Below are 23,192 nucleotides of genomic sequence, written 5' to 3'. Positions count from 1 at the left end.
TTTTTTTTTAAATAATGGATACTGAAGGATTTTCATCCATGACATTTCTTTTTTCTTATTTTTGTCTGCCTTTCTTTTCGCTAAAAGTTTAAGATATAAAAATGTACACTATTTCGCATCCTTTGCGTTCGAGTCGACGAGTTGCGCACTACGCAGTCAAGTTAAAATTTGAATTAGCGAGACAAAAATGTCTGCTCGGCACAAATTGGCTTCTGCTAGTGTTTTTGCTTGGGCAAGCACGTAAATTTCGAAGTCCCAGTAAACTGGCGCCAATAATTGGCACCAGTGTACATATTAAACAGTGTGTACACACGCATGATTTGTTGGCGCTATTGCCAGTGTACTTACTGACGACAAAAAATTTAACTGATTTTTGGGCTGCATTTATTGGTGGTAGCTTACTGACATTTCAAGATTTACGTGTTTATACACACAAAAACACCAACGCTGGTTAAGTGACGCCCACGGTTCAAGCACGTTTAAACCCTGTTTTAAAACAGACAAACTTACTGGTGCCAGTAATCGCACTGGCACCCGCTGCAAAAAGCCGTGGATGTGTTACTGCGTGCACGATTTATTGGGGCCAACTTTGCTCCACTGGCACGGCCACTGGCGCCGCTAGTTCAATGCACGTGTTAACCCTCCTTAGTTGATAGTTACTTAAAAGAGTTAAACGATTTAAATGAATGAGTGTTCACAATTGACATTTTTAGCGGTTTTTACAGACGTGAAGTAAATACAATAAAATGAATATTAAGTATAAAAATAAAGTCAGCACCGAAAAAAAGATTTAAAATTGCAAAATGGAAATTTCCAGGCAAATCTTCGCGGTTACTGTTATTAACCTCATCTGCGATAAAAGTGAGCCTAAATAGGCACGAAGTAAAGCGTATTTACGTCGACGAGGCTAATTCAAAAAGTATACGATAGGATCCATGGATGCAAAATGTCGCACCACGCAATATCCAGGATATTATGAGGACTTCGTTTCTTAAAAAGTGATGAGCTTTGTATACGAGTTGTGCACAGGGTGCGAGGAGGGTAAATTAAAAAGTTCAGGTATCAGTTAGTTAGTTCTCGAAAGCCCGTGCTACGGATTTGAACGAGGGCTTACATTTTGAAGATATAGATCTCGGTTTACGTGGAATCTTTGATACAACAGCGGAGAACATAATGGTCTAATGTTTGCTTCATCATTCCCTTGTACCGCATTAGCGATATCATGGCACAAAAATTTCGTGAATACGTCAAACCAAAATAAACGTTCACCAGATTTATCGTAAATATTTTTTCTTGAATGAACACAGTCTGTACATTCTCGTCAGTGAATCACCGGTTTTTACTCAGAACGCGTTGCGATTGAAACAATTCCAGTCGAAATCTTATTAACAATACGTGATTAAGAGGCGAAGTGATTCAGACTAAAATGGAAAAGGAAAAAAGAGCGAATGTAGGTTTGAGGTTTAGTGATTTATAGAAATATTTGCTGGGTTTAGCCAACCTCGAGAAGTAAAATAATGTTATACATAACACACGCCATTGGGAAACGTGCTAATCGGTCACCATTGCATAGATTAGTTAAATGTATCAAAAATAATACCTGCAGCGTTTGAAAGAAATTAACATTCATAATAATAACCGTTTCTAGAATGTAGCCTACAATTACTAAGCTATAAGCTTTGCATATTAAAATCATTTCACATATGCATTGCAATGGGTGCCTGTCTACGAGAAATTCGGTTACGAAACCACATCACCTATGCTTTCCTTTCGTTGCTTGATCCCTGATTCTTGATTCCGATTTTTCGCTATAGATTTTACTAAGTCGTTCTCAATGCAATTGCGCCAATGTTGCAGCTGAATTCTGCAACATTCGGTCCCGTGGCCTCAACCAAAGTGGGAGAAAATATTCTCGAAAATAAGTGGTTATTGAAACTTGGTCTGGCCTTGAGGGGCCCAGATATTCACAAAAATAGACATTCAACTTTTAAAGTCGTTACAGCCTCTTGGATATATATGCGAGCTGAACAAAAACGAGTTCGCGGTTTTACAAGGCACGTGGGTTGAGCTGAATTATGGCCCAGATGGCTGAACCACGACCACACAAAATGTCCTTTGGACCAGAGAAGGAAGAAATCATATTTTGCGTGTTGCAAATGTCATCGCCTATTTAGTGCAGAGGATAGTGATCGGAGAACGTCAATAATAAAATAATTGTAACTAATACAGCTGTTACGAGGTAACCGATTTAGTATTAATCGACATAGCGAACTTATACTAAATTGAGTGTTCTCGACATTCTTAACACCAATTATAGGCAATTGGCAATGGCGGAAATCGCCTATGACAGAATACTATATCTCGACTTCAGAAATCCCCATACCGGATATCTCTGAAAGGGCAGTTCTTAATTGAAAAATCGTGACTGAACAGATTTCATTTCGTAACGAGTTATGAAATGAAGGCACCTGCTTGCACCTACTATGGGGGACCAGTTCCAACGATGGTTACTGGTCTGCATATACGGGACGCAATTTGAGCAAATTTAAATTTTTGCCTGTTCTGCTTTCTTTTTGAAATAAAAATAATCATGTCTGACACTTATTAGTTAATGCCGGTTTGTGTAGCTCGTAGCATATTGCGAATAAAAACAACGCAGATTCTCACTAGTTACGCAAAACTACGCATTTCCTAATTGATTACGTGAATAGCATCTATTTGTTAATTTTCTATCGAATTTGTTAAACTTTGATACTGCTATTACTATACAAATGCACACACATGGCAAGAATAACTGAAAGGTTTACAAATTCAGGCAAAATAGCAAGATACACAAATAAGAGTTTGTTGCAACGTCAAGATCACCAAATGAGAGCCTCTTTCCCGGGAAATAATATGTAAAATAGGGGTAATATGTCTTAATTTTGTCTTCAGATATCGGTAGTATTTGTAATAGTTACCACATCATGTTTATTACAGACTAATTAGTCAATTTTGCAGGTAATTTTTACTTATAGTTGCCGTAAAAATTAAATTTGACAATATGGCGTTCTTTTAAAATTTAACCGCCATCGACATTCTAAGCTTAACTTTCAACTAATGGACGTCCATGGGTCAAAAAGTCAATTTGTAAATAACTTGTAAAATTGATAATTATAATAAGGCATTTACACATCAGTTGATTGTCAACTTTCATGATTTTTCTGCGCAACAGAAAAGTATTTCCCAAAATTTCCAAATTGCTAACTGTGACTTATTTAGCTGTCAGACAGACACTATTTTAATTGGCCTCCATAGGGTCTCTTTGGCTATTAAATACACGAAAAAAAATTCCATAAAATGATCCTTGGTACACAAACATAAGTCGTAACTATAAGGGGTTCATTATTCACCAGGATATTATCCTCGTACCCAATAAAAGCGTAAAGAGGGCCCTATAAATAGACTTGTTGTTTTGTTGTTTATTTTACGTTAGTTGAGGAAAGCCAGTCGTCACTTGGTTAAAGTCTCGGTTAAAATGATGTGAAAAATAAGATTTACCCTTTTTGAATGTCGAATAAGTTCAGAAATGCTTAAGTGATTGCGTTTTTCACAACCTATTCCTCTTCCAATGACAGGAATTAAGTTATTTCGTATCGATCCAATCAAAATATCCAGCTAGGAGATACTCTAGAAATATCTAATTCGAGTATTTGCTGCCTTCTCTAAATTGTGCAGATTTGAGTTTCGCGATTTCTTCCAAAAAACGATTAAATGTTGTAAAAGAATTTTTATCCGCACGCACATGAAAATTGCGTCATCTCGCGTACACAAAAGTGGAAACTAAATGGAGAAGAAAGCGTTTATTTCAAAAACTTATGAAAACTAAGTGTTATCACTAAGTATTGATTAGAATCGCTAAAAATTGGCACTCTTTCGAGTATCTCTTAAACGAGCTCCACGAATCGCAGTTTTCTAATTTAAACAACCTTGCATAGCTTTAGCCGTTTTTGAGACGGTAATAATGCAAACTAAAACAACACTAAAAGTACATTAAAAATGGAGAATTTCATAGGTCAATTATATAGCAACGTGTCTTTGATGAAAGCCATAAAATTAAATACAACGATGCTTGCATTTGTAATGGACCTTGGAACAGCAAACTTAGGAACAGCATAAGAAGTAATTTATTTCACTGTTAAATAATGCACCTCAATTAGTTTTACAAAAATGAAGAGCTCGGTTAACAAAGTACACGACAATTCGACCAAGAGAGCTATCATGAGTATTGCGAAGGCTTTAAGTACTAGGGCTGAGGGCTAGCGCACATAGGCGTACCACGGGGCTAAGAGGCAATTATCGGTTGTTTTATTGTCTATGCTTTTCGAGCGAAATATTTAGTTGAATGGTGAGATGGGTCTTCTATTGGTATGTTGCAATCATACCAATTCAGCGAAACATGGTTGTATTTAAATTCTCCTTGTGACAAGAAAGAAGGGTAGAAGTTCTATTATACAGAGCCACATGTTTTTGAGAATAATGAATACTGAAATTTGGCTAAAAAATGATGATGTACGTGGGTGCAGCTTAAGGGTACATTACGTGTTGTTCCCAAGGAAACGAGAAATTAAATAAAATGCATATATTTTACTTAAGAACGGATGTGTATGCTCTGGTTCACCAAGCGTGGATAACTTTTGATTGCCTATACTGAGGCAAAAGGCCAACCTCGAACACATAAAATGGCATTGAACACTAACAAATATCGCTTAAAGTAATCATCAACACAGAAAATGGCATAGAAAAAAGTTTAAATAGGTTTCAATGAACAAAAATCAGTCCCTTACCTTACATCAAAATGACTGATGGCATGATATGTCGTCAATCTCATGACCAAAAAATGTCATTCCTCAATGATTGAGAGGAAGAATCTCGGAGTGTATCGCACATTTTAGATGTTCACCTTCCTGACTTTAGTTAACTGTTTATTTTCATTTTTGTACTAATTTTTTCCTAGGATTTGAGGACGAGGACAACTGTGTTACCGAAGCGTTAACAAGGGTTTTCGTCTGAGACGGTACTAAAGGGTAAATGTTTTTCGCAGTTGCTTTTAACTGAGAATAGTGTGCAATTCTACCACTTTAACGACCCTACTGGTGTGGGAGGTATTAGTCCCAAAAAGTAAAAGAAAGAATTTCCCACATTTGTTGCTTGTGGCATGAGAATTTTCATTACCATTGCAATTGGAGACGCTTGTCTCTGATGGAAATCGTGAAAGTATATGTTATCTGAGGTTATGAGACATCACGCAATCGACTCTTACGAAGTTTTTCCCATATGTGGAAGTCTGACGTCTCATACGGGTATGAAGGTAAAGACACGCTTAAAACAAGTCAAATTTTTCTTCAAGGATATTCATAAGGCAAATTCCTACAGATCGTTTAAAAAGGTCAATTCGAAAATGATTCATAACATTCTCACTTAACAGATTTCCGTTGTATATACTTAAACTACGAAAATAGTTTATACCAAACCACAGACAAGGTATTCCAAGGAAATCCAATTATTTCATTTCACCTTGTCCGATAACCTAAAATTCCCCTAACCGGTAATATCTGAATTATTACACGACTGGAATAACGTACATGAAATACCAATGCGTTTGTCTTATTGGCGACACCAGCAGTTACATGCTACGGCCGTAGAATGTATAAACAGTTGAATTGTTGACCCATTGTTTGTTGGATTTGTTGATGTGTAACTTTAGCAGTAAATCTCGTCAATCTTTCAACTGTCTTCTTACTGTGAGAATCAGAAAAATCCTAAGGCCCATTGTTTAAGATAAGTTATGTGTTACTCTCACGGTTAACAACTAATTGTAACCGGCAGTTAATAATTGACTACGCATTAATAAACCGCTCCTTAACTTCTATATTCAAACAGATTTTGAGCTACAGCATAAGTAAGTCTGTCCGTGTTCATTAAACTGAGTCTGATGTGCATCTGTCTAGCAATTAATTTTAATTCGTGCTCGCTATCCTGAGGAATAGCTACGAGTATATGACGTGTAGTCGGAATGGAGCATTTTGCTGCACGCGAGGAGTCATTCGCTCCACAGAGAGTGACCATTTCTGAACCGAGTCAACAGTTAACCTAATGAACCTTGTGGTTATGTATGTTAAGGAATTCATTTAAATTAGCCCATTATGAAGGAAGCTGTGAAGTTTGGCCGTTGTCGCACACCTGTGCCTTTCGGGCAACTGTGACAGTTTCGATTTTTTTTGCCGACATGTAATTTTTAACCAATTAAATATTCGTTATGCATGGTCATTCAGATTTTAATGAGCACATTTTAATAAGCAAAAGCGAAAAAAATAATAAAAAGGAAAACTTCTTTTGAGTTGTATGATTTAAAGCTTTGTTGAATGGTTCTTAGGTTCTGACGATGGTAACATATTTGTTAGCGAAAAGTAAACAAGTTTTAGTTCGAAACCTCGATAAAGGGTGATTTATTTTGTTATTTTTATTTTTATCAGCCTTTTTTTTTTAATTTAGTTTTCGAACTCTTTTTGGACTGGTTTTCAAACACTAGTGAATTAGGGTGAAAAATGCGTTTTCTAGCTTATCTTAACAAACAATTCAGAAACGGTTGCACTTACGGTAAAAATGAAGGTGACAACATGTTAATTCGAGCAATGAAGTCCAAATTTCATGAAGAGGCGAACGGTTAGTGTCGTCCCACGAACACTGCGAGATAGTGCGATGCCTGAGCGCAAACATATCATGATCTTGTAGATTTTCCCGACATTTTGAAATGCCTAAAGAGGTAGTGTTAAGAGATGCATAGGCCAAAAAATTCTGTGAAATATTATCTAGCAAATGGTAGGCGGTATAAACACGGAAAAAGCAATCAAGAAATACACAATCAACGTTTGAACCTTGCTGCCAAATCCAAGCTTATTTAGCGATAATAACCTTCAGCTATAAATCAATAATCATTAAATGCAAATTTAATAACATTTCTTCGGGCTAGGCCTGGAAGGTATAAATTTAGCAAATGAACTGATTATATATATTCAAGACGCAAATGTGCTTCTAAGTCTTCCGCACATCTGTGCCCCTTGGCACAGACACTCATCAGCACAAAAAATGACAGTTCGTTGTCCTTTCTTAAAAAAAATATATATATTATTATCGTAGGTAGTTAAGTACATACCCATATATCTAGTTCTCAAATATATTTTTTTAAAAGTGGCATTTCCTTCCCAATTTGAATTCGCTTATGGCAAACCATTACAGAACCAATGCCCCTCACCCACATATGGTTTAATCGCACGTTCCTAATGTCTATCTATCAATATATCATTATGGTTTGCGTCCATGCTCAGGCTGGCTTTATGGAAATTAATAAATCAATTATACATGAGGAAAATACAATGCGATCCATGACTCATTCAATGATGTTACCGAGTGTAACATTTTATATACATATTATTATTGGTGTTTCAAAGTATGTTACATGTATTTGTATTGCTTGGGAAACAGCTTCGCGACTCACTGCAGGTCTGTATAATTTAGTAGGGTTTTTATACGGGTGTTTTCATGCTGTTGGGCTTCTCTGGGGCTCGACGATAAGTGCGACTGCTCCTTAAGCTCTGTGGAACTCGACAAGTTTCACTTAAACACAAATACAACAATTAATAACGCGAGATATTCTAAGTTACAGAGTCATATGTATATGCAAATAATAAAATGGATCTAAATAATTTACATAATCGATCGATTAAATTAAGTAAAGGGTGATCATTAAAAAAAAAAAAACCCTCAAGTGGGCGTTGGAATATAAGATGCATGTCTTGGATAAATTCCTTTGTTATCTATTATCATTGTCAGATGATTTATGGTAATGGTAAATGGCTTAATCAACGCCCTACGTTTACACTTCACCGCCTACTGCAAGGTTTTTTTAAAGTTCACGCGGTAGAATCCCGCACAGCCTTGGCATCCGCCATGTTTTTATTCATTTTTTGAAAAAATGTCGTAGGTCGCGTCGTTTAAACCTTTCAAGCCGAACTAAAATGAACTAAATTATACTTAAAAGTTTTGGGTTATAAGTAGACATTGCGACGTAGACAACTCCAAAGTTGAATTAGGTAAACCACGGAGCTCTAAAACTCCCCCCTCCCCCTTATTTAATTTTTTTTCCGCAGTTTTTTTTTTAATGCTGCTTACGGTAGCGGTGACATAAAACGGCCGATTCGGTTAAATAGCACGTGAACACGGAAAAAACTTGTTTGTTGATGGGAAATCGGTTTATTTACGACGTTGTGCTCTCATTCAGTCATTGGTTATTATCATTTTTCTTTTATATATAAAAAAAATTAAAATTACTTTTTCAACCAAAGACTGATTGTGAACACAAAGTCGAAACCAAACCAGTTTTCTGTCAATGAATATGTTTTTTCATTGTTTACGTACTATTTAACTGAGTTTTCATTGTACTTTTTACCAAATTTATACCCGTTTTCTCAAAAACCAACCGATAGATTTTCACTCATAGTACACCATTGAATATACACTGCTCCAAGAAATTAACGCACCACTCAATAATTATGGAAATATTTGATAATTTGAGGTCCGAAAAAAAAGGAAAACTCTTAGATGGCTCTTTGTATGTTAGTTTCCATGACAATAAACATTTTTTTATTTATGCGAACCATAAGTTGACTATTGAATTTTTTGTTTGGTATTGATAAAATTCTTTGCCTTTAAAACGAATTGTGTCTCAAATATTGGTTTGAATTTTGACGGTGTGGTGTCAAATGTACGCAAATTTGATAGTACCCCCTTCGAATTGTATCATGCAACGGCAATCCAGAAATTTGACACCTGCTGAATGTGCCCAAGCGGTCGTACTGCATGAAGAGGGATGGGGTTGTCGGCGAATAGGAGAAAGATTTGGTGTGTCATACATCCGTATAGCGTAGGATTGACCACTACAGAGAAACGGGTGAGCATGCCAGAAGAGCAGGACAAGGCAGAAACCGCGTCACGACTCCTCGTGAAGATCGTTTTTTAAGGCTTTCCGCGCTTAGGCAGAGGTTTGTGACAACAAGATTGTTACAATCCCAGCTTGAAAATGCACACATCCATCGAATAAGTCTGGAAACAATTCGGCAACTTCTTCTGGAAGCAAACTTGCGTCCTCGTATTCCAGCCCGAGGTCCAGCGTTAACTGTGGATCACCGCAGAGCCCGATTACAGTTTGCAACAAATCATGTGCACTGGGAAGATGCTGATTGGGAACGAGTTCTTTGGACAGATGAGTCGCGATTTTGTCTCTATACTTGCGACAGACAAGTTCGTGTTTTTAGAAGACCAAATGGAAGATGTGTCCAATGTAACATGGTGAACACAACGTTGTTTGGTAGAGGATCAGTTATGGTGTGGGGTGGAATTTCTTTGACAGCACGCACTGACTTAGTAGTTTTAAACAACGGAAATTTGAATGCTGATCGGTACATTTCGAACATCCTAGAAGACCACGTTGTGCCATTTGCTCCCTACATTGGTCACAATTTCTTGTTTATGCAAGATAATGCTAGGCCCCACACGGCTCGCGTCGTTCGTGACTACCTATTGGATGTTGGTAGTGAGACTATGGTTTGGCCAGCTCGAAGTCCCGACCTCAATCCAATAGAACAAGTCTGGGACATACTGGGACGACAACTGCGGAGTCATCCTAACAACTTAGAAGACCTCTCATTGAAATATGGAACAACCTGGATCAAGACACTATCCGCAACCTGGTTCTAAGCATGAATCGTCGTTGTCAGGACACGATTAGAAGCAGAGGTGAAAATACCCGCTATTAAATTTGCAAGATTTTACATAAGCTTTAGGGCTTATGTAAATTTAATAAGTCACTTGTCTCTTTCACAGTATTATTAATGACAAATTTTATCGATTCACGGTTTAGTTGACGTTATGTACAAGAAAAAATCGGTTATTTAAAAGCATTTTGATTGACGTTAAAAAAGAAAATGTTTGATTCCTTAATTCAGGTAAATAAAAATAAAAATTAGAAATTACGTAGTGGTGCGTTAATTTCTTGGAGCAGTGTAGCTTTAAAAGACCTATAATTTGAGGTTCTACTTAACCCATGATTAAATTTTTTTGTAATCGGCCGTTTTGGGCTAGTGCTGACGCAAGCAACATTAAAAAAAACTAATGTCAAAATATAGCACGGTGGGCACTCGATTGTATGAACACTTGATAATATGAACTATCCCAACAGTTGATGCTTAAATCGAATCATGTTAGGTTCTATAGAACGAACAGCTTTGATCTCGATTATGTGGAAATAGAGCTAAATGCAATAAAGGTACTTGCACGTTGTTATTCTAAAATGGGAGTTCCCTGAAATATCCAGGACTTCCTCTTCCATCCCACTAAATCGCTACTCAGGTTTCAGTTGTGGTTGGTGTAACAGGCACATATTTTTTGTTCATGCACGTTGTGTTAAGATAGAGCGAAAGATGTTAGCGTTATCAGAAAGAAGTAACATTGAGAAACCTTGGAAAACGGCGTGAGCGTTACAAATTTATCTATGCAACCAAATCTACAATTTGTGCTATGAATAAGAATAAGATAAACATTTTGAAGTAAAGCGCAAAATGTTTTGGGAAGCTTAAAAGAAAAACTTTAAGATGAGGTGAAATGCCTAGAATGAGTAAGAAACTGTATACCTGGTTTTGCACACAAAGGCCAAAAAACCTTCCATTGATGAGTGAACTCTTAGAAGCTAAAGCCAAATCGCTGCACGAGAAAATGAAGGAAAAACAGAGTTTTTCTGCAAACCGCAGTTGGCTGCAGAATTGCAAACACAGATTTGGCATTAGGTTTCTGAAAATATCTAGTGAGAAACTGTCCACAAACTCTGAACTACTCAATCTATTTAAACAAAACCTGCGTTTGGTTATTGAAAGATTAAATTTAGTAAACGAGCAGATTTGTAATGTTGACGAAACCGGCCTCTGATGAAACAGTGGTTAGAAGTGACGAAAAATCCGCTCCGAAGAGGAAGGCTGACAAAGTGAGACTTACTTTTCTTGCTTGTACCAATGCATCTGGAGAACATACATAAAATCTGATCGCTTGTAATAGGAAAAAGGAAAAATCCCAGACGTTTGAAGAACTTTATCTTACCATCTGATTATACGACTATTCTACAAAAGCTTGGGTGACATCGATAATTTTTGAAAATCGGTACTACAGGACGTTCGTTCTCCAGGTAAATGTACATAGGCAGTTCTTGAAAAAACATTTGTCATTTGTTAGGTCAGGAAACATTTGAAACAAGTCAGGTTGCGTAAAAAGGCGATTCTCCTATTGGATGACGCTCCTAGTCACCCATCGGCTGAAAAATGTATGCTCAAATGATGAAAATATCTTTGCTTTTTTATGCCACCAAAAATCACATCACTCATACAACCTATGAACCAAAATCACAAAACTTTACTATAGATCTGGTTTGTTGTCTTCGGTTGTATCTTCGAAATCTGAAAACTGTCCAAACTTTTGAGGGGACCGATCATTACGCATGCGATAATAAATCTTTCTCTGGCATGTAATAGACTTGAAGCCTGACACGATTAGAAAATATTCTAAATTTTACTAAAAATTACGATGATCAAGACTCAGAAGAGGATATTCCCATTAGCATTTTGACGAAAAAATACCAAAGTCAAATTAAAGTGCCAATACAAGAAATCATAAACTTATTAAATTAATTGGAATGACATGTAAAAGTAAATTTGAACATACGGTAGATAATAGGGTCATTCACGGTGAGTGTCCTATTAAAAGTTTACTGGGTTCTCATATAGCTAGAGATCTGAAATTTTGGATACTGATGTAATGGAGTTTGATCTGTTGAATTAAAATATTGGTATATGTGGTATGTGTAACTGGCAACAACTTCGTTATTTTAAATGGCACACCCTGTATTTTATTACATTTTCGAAATTCACGGAAGATTTAAACCCCAGTGTATCTATCATATGTCATAGCTATGATGGACCGTTTTCGAAATAAATGATTTTTTTTAACTGATTTGGCAACAAAGAGTTCTAATTTGAAAAGCGCATATCTTTTCAGCTATCACAGCTAGAGAGTTAAAATTTGAGCTACAGACTCTTATTAGTTATCTGAATCTTTTAATATTATACATTTTTTGGATTTACATCCAAGGCGTGGAAAAATTAGTGCGATATCAGAAGGATATAAATATGAGCATTAAATGAGAATCTTAAATAGAACACCCTATATTTTTGGATGGCATCTGAAAGATCAATAAATTCTCTATCGAAAAGTATTATACATTAATATAATTGTTTTCACTAGTTTTTGAGATATTGGCAAATATTAGAATCTTTGAGAGTAAAAGGCACCACTTATTAGTTGATTCGGTTAGGAGGAGGCTGTGGGTTAACGTAAAATAAACGAAATTGTAACATTATTTATAATAAACTAGATCTATGTAATATAAATAAAATGAGAGATTTTGCTGAAAATTTTAATAAAAAATTTATTAAAAAAATATTAGTTCTTTCGGGAAATTCGAAAATATAATAAAATACAGGGTGTGCTATTTAAAATAGCAAAGTTGTTGTTAGTTACACATAGATCTGTCAACGTGGCAACGGTACCAATATTTTAATTCAACAGATCAAATTCCATTACATCAGTATCCAAAATTTCAGATCTCTAGCTATATTAGAACCCGTAAACTTTTAATAGGACACTCACCGTGAACGGCCCTGTATACATATGCATATATTTACGCAATTAATTTTCTGCAAAATAAAGCAAAAAATGATTGTAGGCTGATTATTCGAAATATGAAATTTATAAGTAAAACGATGATCGGATAAATGAGCAACAGAGCGACAATAATGACGACGATATGGAATGCTATGGGGATGAAGTTTAAGATCATAGAAAAAAACTTGAAGTAACCTCATGAGAAGCTGTAGATGCAGTTAATAAAGTCATGGGGGGGTGGGGGGCATATTCGATATTGACGGCCCGCTAGTTCTGTGAAAATACTGAGATCCGACATTGCAAAAGAGTTTAACCGCGAATAAAATACAAAAACCTATTACAAAATATTTTAGTTAAGTGTGAAACCCGAATAAAGTAATAAATTATCGCGAATAAAGTACTTTTGATTATATGAAAAATTTGATTTTATAGATATACCTAGGGTGCATTAGTTCACATAATCGAACGCCCACTCTATTTAATGCTGCAAAAATAATAATTCGTTAAAAAGTTAACAGAGGGGAGACAATGTAGAGCCGCACGATATAAATAAACAGTTTTCAGAAAAACAAGGAGCTCAACGACCCTTCCCTGAGACCCCTTGTGTTAGTCAAACCTTCAATTCACACAACGTGCGAGGAGCGAAGTTTGACCACCGTGTATTTTAAAAGTAACTGTAATCAGCTAATTTTGTTGTCAAGGTACAGAAATTCTGTATTTCATAACAAAAAAGTGACTGCCCACTTTTTCCTCGCAATCAATGATATTGAAATGTTTGTTAAGTTCATTCGAGGAACCATTATGATGCTACAAATACATACTCATCTTGCAAATTAATACAAATGAACATTCCTCTAGAACTCGCTAATCATGTATTTTGCTTGTTATATAGAAGAATTCTCCGCCTTTCACGGAATTCATAATGTTTATTATGTAAATTTGCGGAAATAATATTTCAAGGTCAAACGATGGCGTGCTTAATCATTGAAAAACGGTCACCCGGTATATCTCGTATATTCGATGTTAATGCTGTATTTTGTTAACATTGCGATCTGTTATTTTCATCGAAAAAGTACAACGCAACTTAGGGATTAGGATAGGTACAGTGCAGTCCTTTTAGTTTGCAATAATTAGAATTTACTATACAGGGTGTTAATTGAGTACGTGCAGATATTTCAAGGAATGAATCTCTGACCGATTCCAATACAAAGAGTTCCCATTAACGCATGGTCGCAACGGCTCCGTTTAAGAGATACAGAGTGTTCAAATTTGATTTTAATTTGGTGTCCTGTGAATATTTTTGGACACAGATGAGTCAGTCGGATGAAACTTAATAGATATTCCCCAAGAGTACTTTTTTGAATAAAACTAAGTGTACAAAAATACTCATAATTCAAAAGTGACCTACAGTGTGGAGCAAAAAAGTTAGGGACAATTTAAATGTGATGACGTGGCGCCCTCTATCAGCAATCAAAAAACTAAGATAACATTTGGGTTTTGCATCATAAAAAAACCGCGAATATTAAGTTTCATCCGATTGACTCATTTGTGTCCCAAAATATTCACAAAAAGTCAAATTAAAATTAAAATTTAAACACTATGTACCTCTTAGACGGAGCCGGTGCGACCATATGTTAATGGGACCTTTTTGTATTGGAATCGGTCAGAGATTCATCCCTTGAAATATTTGCACGTACTTAATTAACACCCTGTATAAATTTTTTACTTATAAAACTGTTAACCTGAGACCAAGAATACGTTGTATACAGGGTGGTCATTTAGTGCGGTCTCGGAAGATTACGGCTAAACAATTTAATATTTTGAATTTTTTTTTGCGTTATGTAGAACTCGATTATGGGTACATTCTAAAATTGTTTTCGTTTTATACAAGGTGTTCTAAATAAATGAAAAATATCAAAGTTATGTTTTTTTAAATAGGACACCCCATATATTAATATCGTTTTAGATTTCTTGAGAAAAATAAATGTAAGTTTCATCAAGGTTTACTTGTCCTAAATCTTAAGGATTTCGAAATAATTAAGTTTAAAAAAAAATCATGCAATTTTAAAAACTTTGTTTTGAAGGAAGTTTAAACTGGAGTAAATCGAAATTCATACCAAACCTTAGATATGAGACGTATTTTATGTCAGAATTATGAAAATTGAAATATCTCATACAGTGCGCCCAAAAAATAATATGAAAATTGCATTCTTTTTGAAAGGAACTAACTTGCTTAATTTAAATAGAACACCCCATATTTTATTACTCGAAATAAGAGATAAACATATGACTAATCAAAAATCGTTACACCTTCCTATATCTAAATGTACAGGTTTTCTTCGAAAAATAAGATTTAAGAAAAGGTAGCAAAATTAATAACCGCACTATCTATTTTTATATAATATAAAAGAATTTCTTTTAATAAACACTTAATTACAAACAATTTTCAATATATCCTCCATTCTGATCAATGCAAGATGGTGTATAGACATTTTTTAGAACATGAAATGCCAGATTTGTTGGAAACCATACCTTTAAACGTTTTTCGTTCCATATGGTTCCAATGTGATGGAGCTCCTTCTCATTATAGTAGTATTGTGAGGACTTTCCTAAATCAACAGTATCCAAATAAATGGATTGGTCGAGGAGGAGCTGTATCCTGGCCCCCCAGGTCGCCCGATCTTACCTCACTAGATTTTTTTTTGTGGGGTTATGTCAAAAATATTGTTTATAGTACACCTCCAACAACAAGAGACAATGTGAAAATCAGAATCCGCTATATTTTTGACTATTAGAGCAAATAGGGATATTCTGGAAAATGTTTGTCGTGAAAATGTTACTCGACTTCAAGCTTGCATTGATCAGAATGGAGGATGCGTTGAAAATTGTTTGTAATTAAGTGTTTACTAAAAGAAATTCTTTTTTATATAAATATGGTTAAATATTGTAGATATATGGTTTTCCTTAATTATTCAGATCTTTCTTCATGTATTTTATCGTTTTTTTCAAATTTGAAAATCTATTTAAACAGGTGCGGGCACTGATGTCGAAATATTGATCGCATGCCACTCGTTATACAACCATGTTTGGAATTAGAGATTCAGGTACTTTTCTTTGCCTAACAATATATAGGGTATCGTTAAAAAATTAATGCTAAACAGTCGAGTTTCTAGTAGTTTGTTTCGTGAACGCAGCAGGAAAATGCTGTGCTGTGAAACAGCTATTCCAGGAATACACTAATATTATAAACAGAGTATTTAAAAAAATCATGGGCGTCTGGTTGCCGGGGCCGTTATGCCGACAATGCCCATACGGCATTGGCCATTTTCTAAAGTTTCATTCAATAAATTTAAAAAGCATTGACCTCTGGCAATTGCATTCTTGCATATATGGTAAAGAGCTAACGTGTTGCGTGAGGTCAAACAATACCAGACGTAACGATTTTCATGGGCATGCCGTGATAATAGTTTTATTTTCTTGTACGAATCGACATTATATTAATATTAGATCTTCAAGTTGTGTAGGAATGATTTTTTTGTTGCAGGATCAATACGACAACCTGTCGATACACACGTTAAAAGGGATAGATTTTTTAGAGAAATATGGACATTTTGTGAGGGATAGAGCTACGATAGAGTCTGAATACGCTTATAAGTTAAGGTAAGTTCCATACTGAGTTACTGGTCGTTACCTACATACATATATCAGTAAATTTGTAACATTTAAGTGCAAACCCGATGGAACTTGATGAGCAGTGGTACCTCCTCTTAACATGTAATAGACCTTGTTTTGAACCTAATTTTGAACGAAATAGTTTTCATTTTGACTGCCATCTTAGGGTGCATTTCAAATGTAAACATGACTAATCCATCAAAAGTAACTATGTATTAATACTTTTGATGGAAGAAGGAAAATCTTATATCCTTCAGCTGAAAGAGAATGGCATACTTCAAGCTCCACACATGAAGGTCGAGTTGAGTTTAACTTATAAAATATTTTAGTCAAGATACTGGTTCTTGGCGTTGATTACCAATAATTCAATTATATACTGTGAATTACTGTTTCAATCATAAAAATATTCAAGATATTGCGCTTTACATATACTGCAGGTTTTACTAGTTGCGGACTACAGGAATATAAGGTTTCGTAACGAAATGCATATTATACAGGGTGACTAATTGGGAGTTGAACATAGCAAAACCTGAAATAGGGTACACCAAAATATCACGATTGGACCCAACATACTTTATACCACCTTTGCGTGTATCAGAATTAGAGTGTTAAAGGTTGAAATCTTACTTCATAATTCCTTAATCACTCTTTGTGCTTTCCTAGCATCAACACCAAAACTGGTATACTTAGGTTTTGTAAAATGTCAAGAAGTTTGATCTAATTTTTATATAGTTCCTAGAGGGCGCTGGTTACTACCTACCGCTTTGGTATATTTGGTTATATTGCTTTATGATTGCGACTAGGGGGTAACTAAGGTTAAATTCTGTTTAATATAATGAAAGAATGCCTATTTTTAGTTAAAAAAAATATATTCTGGTCTAATTCTTATCTCTCTTTTCGTTTGCAAGATTTTTACCCATAAGCTAATTCAAGTTTTACCATCTCAAATTCTCAAAAAAGATGGTGGCTGTGATTCACTTGCATAGCAACACATTACTTAGCAATTGCTACTTTAGCTTGTCAAAGTAATCAGACAGTTTTCTTGTTAGCTGCTCTTAAGTAAAAAATTGTAATTTCAAAGTAGCAATGCCAAGGCATAATGACTTAACCTTTAGTGAGATGCACGCTATGATTTTTGTTTTTACACAAATGAATTTTATAATAAGACTTATTTTACATTTGTTAATGGCCTTTCATCTTTTTACTGATTGAAAGATTCAATTTTTCATTATTTTTATTTTTATTTTTATTAATTAAGCGTTTGAAATGATGGTACGCGAATCAGCTTATGGGTAAAAATCTCGTAAATGAAGAGAGATATCGCGATTAAACGACAATGCCTTTTTTGAATAAAAATAGACATTTTTTAATTATTTTTAATAAAATTTGACCTTAGCTGCACTCATAAAAAATACGACCAAATATACTGAAACAGTAAGTTGTAACTAGCGCCTTCTAGGAGCTACGTAAAAATTATATCAAAATTTTTACTTGGGACCTTATAGAACCTAAGTCTGCCGATTTTGGTATTGATGCTATGAAGATCCAAAGAGTTAATCAGTAGTATTAAAATAAAATTTCATTGTTTAAAACCCTGTAATTTTTGAACACGAAACGTTGGTATGAGGCATGTTGGGTCTAATCGTCATATTTTGGTTCTCTTATGTCGGGTGTTGCCATGTCTCATTCTCAATGAATCACCCTGTGTAACCTCCCTCGCCATCTTTCAAAACGTAAGGTCTGTCAAATGGTGTTTATGAACTAAAATCTTCGGGATCGGCATTCAACTTCGAGACCAAAAATCTTCATAGTCATGGTGTTCGAGGATTGAACGGGAGGACAGCCCACTACCGTTATTCTGCTATTATTTGAATTGGTCAGTTCAGCACAACTAACGTAGAAACTTCTATCGTACAGATTCTACAATACACAAGACCATAAAAATGTAAAAATCTCTTATAAAATTTGTTGTAAAAAGATCTTCTTAACAACATCAACGTATCCAAAGTGGACTCATTTAGCTGTGAAAGTGTTTTCCCTGCCAGAAAATTTGTGGAACTAAGTACCTTTTGTAATTTCTTGTTGGTCGATCCACATATTTTCGAAATTCGGATCGCGATACTGATATCTATCTTGGGAATCTCTAAATTGACTTCCTTGAACTCCTGCTCCAATGCGAACGCAGGTGGTTAAGCAACCCGATATTGTCAGAGTTGTCACAACTCGCAAATGTACCCCATGATCTTCTCCTCTTCAAGATCCAGTCTGCATTCCGATTCCTCAGAAGTCCCTTTTCTATGCCAGTGGGTTGTGCCCTATGTAAACAACCGTGACAGTTGTTACTTTTATGTATTCAATCTTATTAATGTTTTGCTTTTTTTCTTTAATGGCCAATCGCGAACTTCTTAGTCTATTAGTAGTCTACTATACTTAGTTGGTTGTTCCAGTGCTTCTGGAATCTCAGCTGATTCTATTTCTGAGCTCTGCTTTCGCCGCGCAGGGGAGAAGCCTTAATGCTGATTAAGGTCGGATAAACATTTGATGTGCCTCCCCTATAGCCCCAAACTAATCTAATATCTACATCAGCATTACTCCAGACACTGATCAGGCAGTTTCAAAGAGTTTTCGTTCAAGTATGTTAAGCGCTGGTTGTCCGAAAAGGATGACCTGGCAGCACGAGTAGACTACATGTACATAGTACAGGGATGGCCTCAAAATCATGAATGGCGCAATAGGAGTGGACGAAGAATGGTTTCTGCTTTACATTGCGGACAGCCTAACAAGGAAAACACATTCCAGATAGTTATCCAACTACCTTCACACATTTTTCATCCTTCCATATGTCCATAGACTACCCACAGTCTCTCTCGCTCCAGAAGAACGGGCAGGGCAAGATGGTTGAAGAGATATTCTTGGACACATATTTACGTTTTCTTTTGTCCTTTTTTAATTTCTTTTTCCTTACAAAGTTTTTCGCTAATTATCTGTTGCTTCGGTCTTATTATTTTCCCATTTAAAAATGTTCTTCTTTATTTTTTTAATGGCTTCTGTCAACGAAAAAGAAGGGAAGTTCATAATGATTAGTTTTTCTGGGTCTAGCTTGGTGTTTTCGTTCACATTCACTAGACTTTCCCAAGTTTTAAGACTGGAGGTTAATTCTTTTTTTTAATTTCTGATTGGTTTCTTTTCTCGAAAATTTCCTTCCGTGGTATTACGTCAATGCAGATACATAGATGATAAATCTGAAGTTGTCAATGTTGTTAAATCGCAAAGTCAGAAAATAAGTTGACAAGAGCGAAATGACTTTCTTCCTGATTTCTTGTGAGACTCTTTGATATTTTCGAAAGCCGATGCATATTTGCGCCTGTTTTAGATATACGTTTTTTAAATTTGAGCAATCATCACGTTTGATATTTAGGAAGAATTTTATATTGGTTGTGTCAACCATAGAAAGTGGGGACAGTTGGCTTTCATTTTAAGTACGTTTTCCCTTTTCCCTTGCAATTTTTCGTCTCAACGCTGTAATATTCCTCTCACTACTACTACCACTACTCATTGGTGAAACCACCATGACACTTCTGCATCCGTATTTAGTTCCAGAAACGAAAGTCTAGTCAGGTCTATAGGGCCCAGTTTGCAGTCTATATGAATTATTTATTCTGATATTAGATATTTTTGTAGTGTCCTGGATTTTAATTCTAGACGCTGTTCAAGCAAACGGGACTAATCTTTTTATTGGCCATTTTCACGATTCAATGTCTTCGGAATAGCAATAGCAAAATCGCTTTCAATGATTAAAAAATACTTTGCTCTTTTATATTTGTGAGACGGATTTGGTTTTTTTTTTGTTTTTTTTTTTGTTTTTTTTTTGTTTTTGTTTTTTTAATAATTATATCAATTTTTTTAATTGTATATATGGTCATTAAAAACATACTGCAAAAGAATCGAAATTGAAGTAATCGCCATTTTGCCAGTTTTAACTTTATACACTGTGTCCCACCGGTAACTACCATTAGACGTTTTTGGAGAACTTTGTACGGCAAAGCTACGAATATTTAGTACTTTGGTAGCAGTCTTCGGGCAACCTTATCTGATACATTTTCAATGACGTCACGGTTCCAGTTGTACCGAAAATCGATACTTTCCTGCTTATTTTAAATAGAACAATATATATTTGTTATTACATTTTTAAATTCTATGTTCAATTTTAATACAAGTTTATTAATACGTTGGCTTTCTTAGAATTAATAGTTTCTTTAAAATATGTATATGCAATAGAATGTTGAACGTGACAGATGCAGATGTCTGTACAATTGCAAGTTGTTAACGTACGAAAAGGTGTTTTGTAACTCTTTTTTGTCAAAATGCTGCAGAAGGTCCATATTTCAGTATGATGCTAAGTTTTGCCTAATATTTTCTAGAAGTTTCCGCAAAAATAAAGCCAATGTGAACATCAAAAAATTATCAAAATTTAAAAATTTTAAATGGAATTCTACTATTACTTTGATGTATTAGGAGACTGCATAAAAAAAACTTTAATTGCTTTTAGTAACGTCGCATAGTTTTTGCGTAATTTAGTTTTTGTAAGTTTATGCAGCGATAGTACATCCCTAATTCCAAGCTATAATGCGAACTAAAAAATCGATTTTAAGTTGCAATACACCATTGAATGTAGTTTTGAAAGACCTTTAATTTGAGGTGTTACTTGACCCATGTTTCAATTTAAAGAAATCGGCCATTTTGCGCTACTGGTGACGTGAGTAACATTTTTTTTTTGTTTTTTTTGCGAGGAGGTGGAAATCTTCTAAAAACACCTGAGCCAGGGTGTGGTTGGGGCCAGGTAGTGTGGGATTCGAGCTTCCGGAATGGCCGAAGTCGCCCGCCTACCCACTAAAACCACCTCCCCTCTTCCGCCCCGGAACCGCCGTTAAGCATTACTTCAGGGCAATGAGTAACATTTTTAAAAAACCCAAAAAATAGTATTTTCGTTGTATTTAATGCTACTTTTGAATGTTTAAAAAAATAATTATTTGTTAAAAAGTTAAAGAGCGGGTATAATTAGAGCCGACCGGTATACAGCCTTGTCTCTGCCGTGCATTTATCGATAACTTCGTGAGCAATTATTATTATTCCTTGCCGGACAATTAGCATCGGAGGTAATTGTACAAGTCCATTAAAATTACTGATAATTTTGCATGAAAGCTTGTTGTCTAAAAACTGGATTAGTTCATTTGAATATTGTGGTGAAAGAGGCCGACCCCGAAGGATACAATGAAGAATGTACCAAAAAAACGAATGAAGCAAACAAACTTAAATGTAAATTTAGATGATTATTTTGATGTGTTAATATTTTTACCAGGAAATGTGTCATAATGTTAGACGGTTCCAATTAATGTGAGGAAATGCGAAAAATGTGAAAAAATATCAGAACATCTAAAAAATAGAAAAAAAAACATTTAAAACGCAGAAAAATCTATCGGAAATATAAAAAAATAGTCAAAAAATAAGGAAATATGTGTGATGAATATTTATCGCAATGTTGCAAGTACAAAATTTCTGGTACTAGTTTATCCGTGATAATTTGCTATAAGTGGTACAGATCATTAAAATGCAATCTGTCGTGTACCGCTATGAATGAGATGATGTTTAGAGAAGTGAAGATTAGCACAAAAATATGATATGGTTATCTGATATGTGTGTTGAAATTGATCTACTGAATATTAAGATAATCACAAAATTGGCTGTTTCTCATTACACGTACCAGCTCAGAAATGATGAAAACTATTTTCAGGGCATTGCCGTGTTTTTAATATGGCCGACACAGTGTGACATATCCCATAATTGTTCCTATTTTTTTGAGAAGTGTTAAAGTGACCTAATCGTAATTTGTGATTGTGGATCATATGTTTATCTCCAGCACATGAAAATAGCAAGAGATTATTGCCTATTTAATACCACGAAATGTTGTGTGTGTTCAGTGACAGCATGAATCAACTTTTTCGCAACATTCCTGTTCTGAGAACAATGTGAAACCTGTCTAACGGATAGAAATTTCAATTCCTTTGGCATGTTAGGAAATCATCGTGTTCTTGAACTAATTGCGTCAACAAATCCTACCAGTGGTTCACATTCCTTCAAGACGTGTTTCATTTTTGATCGACTTGTTTCATGGGAAGTAAGGTCAATCTCTTAAACATTATAATGTAAATTGCAGTCCTACGTTATAAATAAATGTTGTACCGTAATAAGAAATAAAGTATCTTAAACCATCATATTGGTTTATTTGGCTCTTATCTATGACATTATTTTATCTCTTTGTTAATTATAACCTGATGGCCAGTTAATGGCAATGTGAAATTGCATTTGCCTGTAATCGTGATAAGGAGCGTTCGCACAATTATGCGAAGAATCGAAAATAATGACTTTACTGTTTTATTAATTATTGTTATTGGCATTGCTCATTGATGCTATCGTACACATGTTTGTAGGCCTTACCCCTAATTGCGTATTGGTGTTACTTCGTGCTTTGCTAAATCACAAACTGTACCCCGGAACAATTATAAATAGTTATTTTTGTTTTTTACAATTTTGTTGGATGTCGGCTAGTTAAATCAGCGCAAAGATATAAACTACACAGACCTTGAGTTTGAAGATTAATGAAAAGCACAGCCATGAAACATCTGTGTATCACTTTTACGTTCTAATTATCAAGAATA

General features: G+C 35.1%; 1 protein-coding gene across 7 annotated transcripts in view; it reads left to right on the top strand.

Annotated features, from left to right (window-relative positions):
* Positions 1–23,192, top strand: part of Cip4 (formin-binding protein 1-like Cip4) — a 78,625-nt gene that overhangs the window by 5,931 nt on the left and 49,502 nt on the right. For all 7 annotated transcript variants that reach the window (XM_066297097.1, XM_066297093.1, XM_066297095.1 and 4 more), the window contains exon 2: positions 16,349–16,464. In XM_066297097.1, the coding sequence (XP_066153194.1) occupies positions 16,349–16,464 (116 nt within the window). The remainder of the gene's footprint in view (positions 1–16,348; positions 16,465–23,192) is intronic.

The sequence above is a fragment of the Euwallacea fornicatus genome, chromosome 27 (assembly GCF_040115645.1).
Source record: "Euwallacea fornicatus isolate EFF26 chromosome 27, ASM4011564v1, whole genome shotgun sequence".
Taxonomy (NCBI): domain Eukaryota; kingdom Metazoa; phylum Arthropoda; class Insecta; order Coleoptera; family Curculionidae; genus Euwallacea; species Euwallacea fornicatus.
This window is presented reverse-complemented; position numbering and strand designations above follow the sequence as displayed.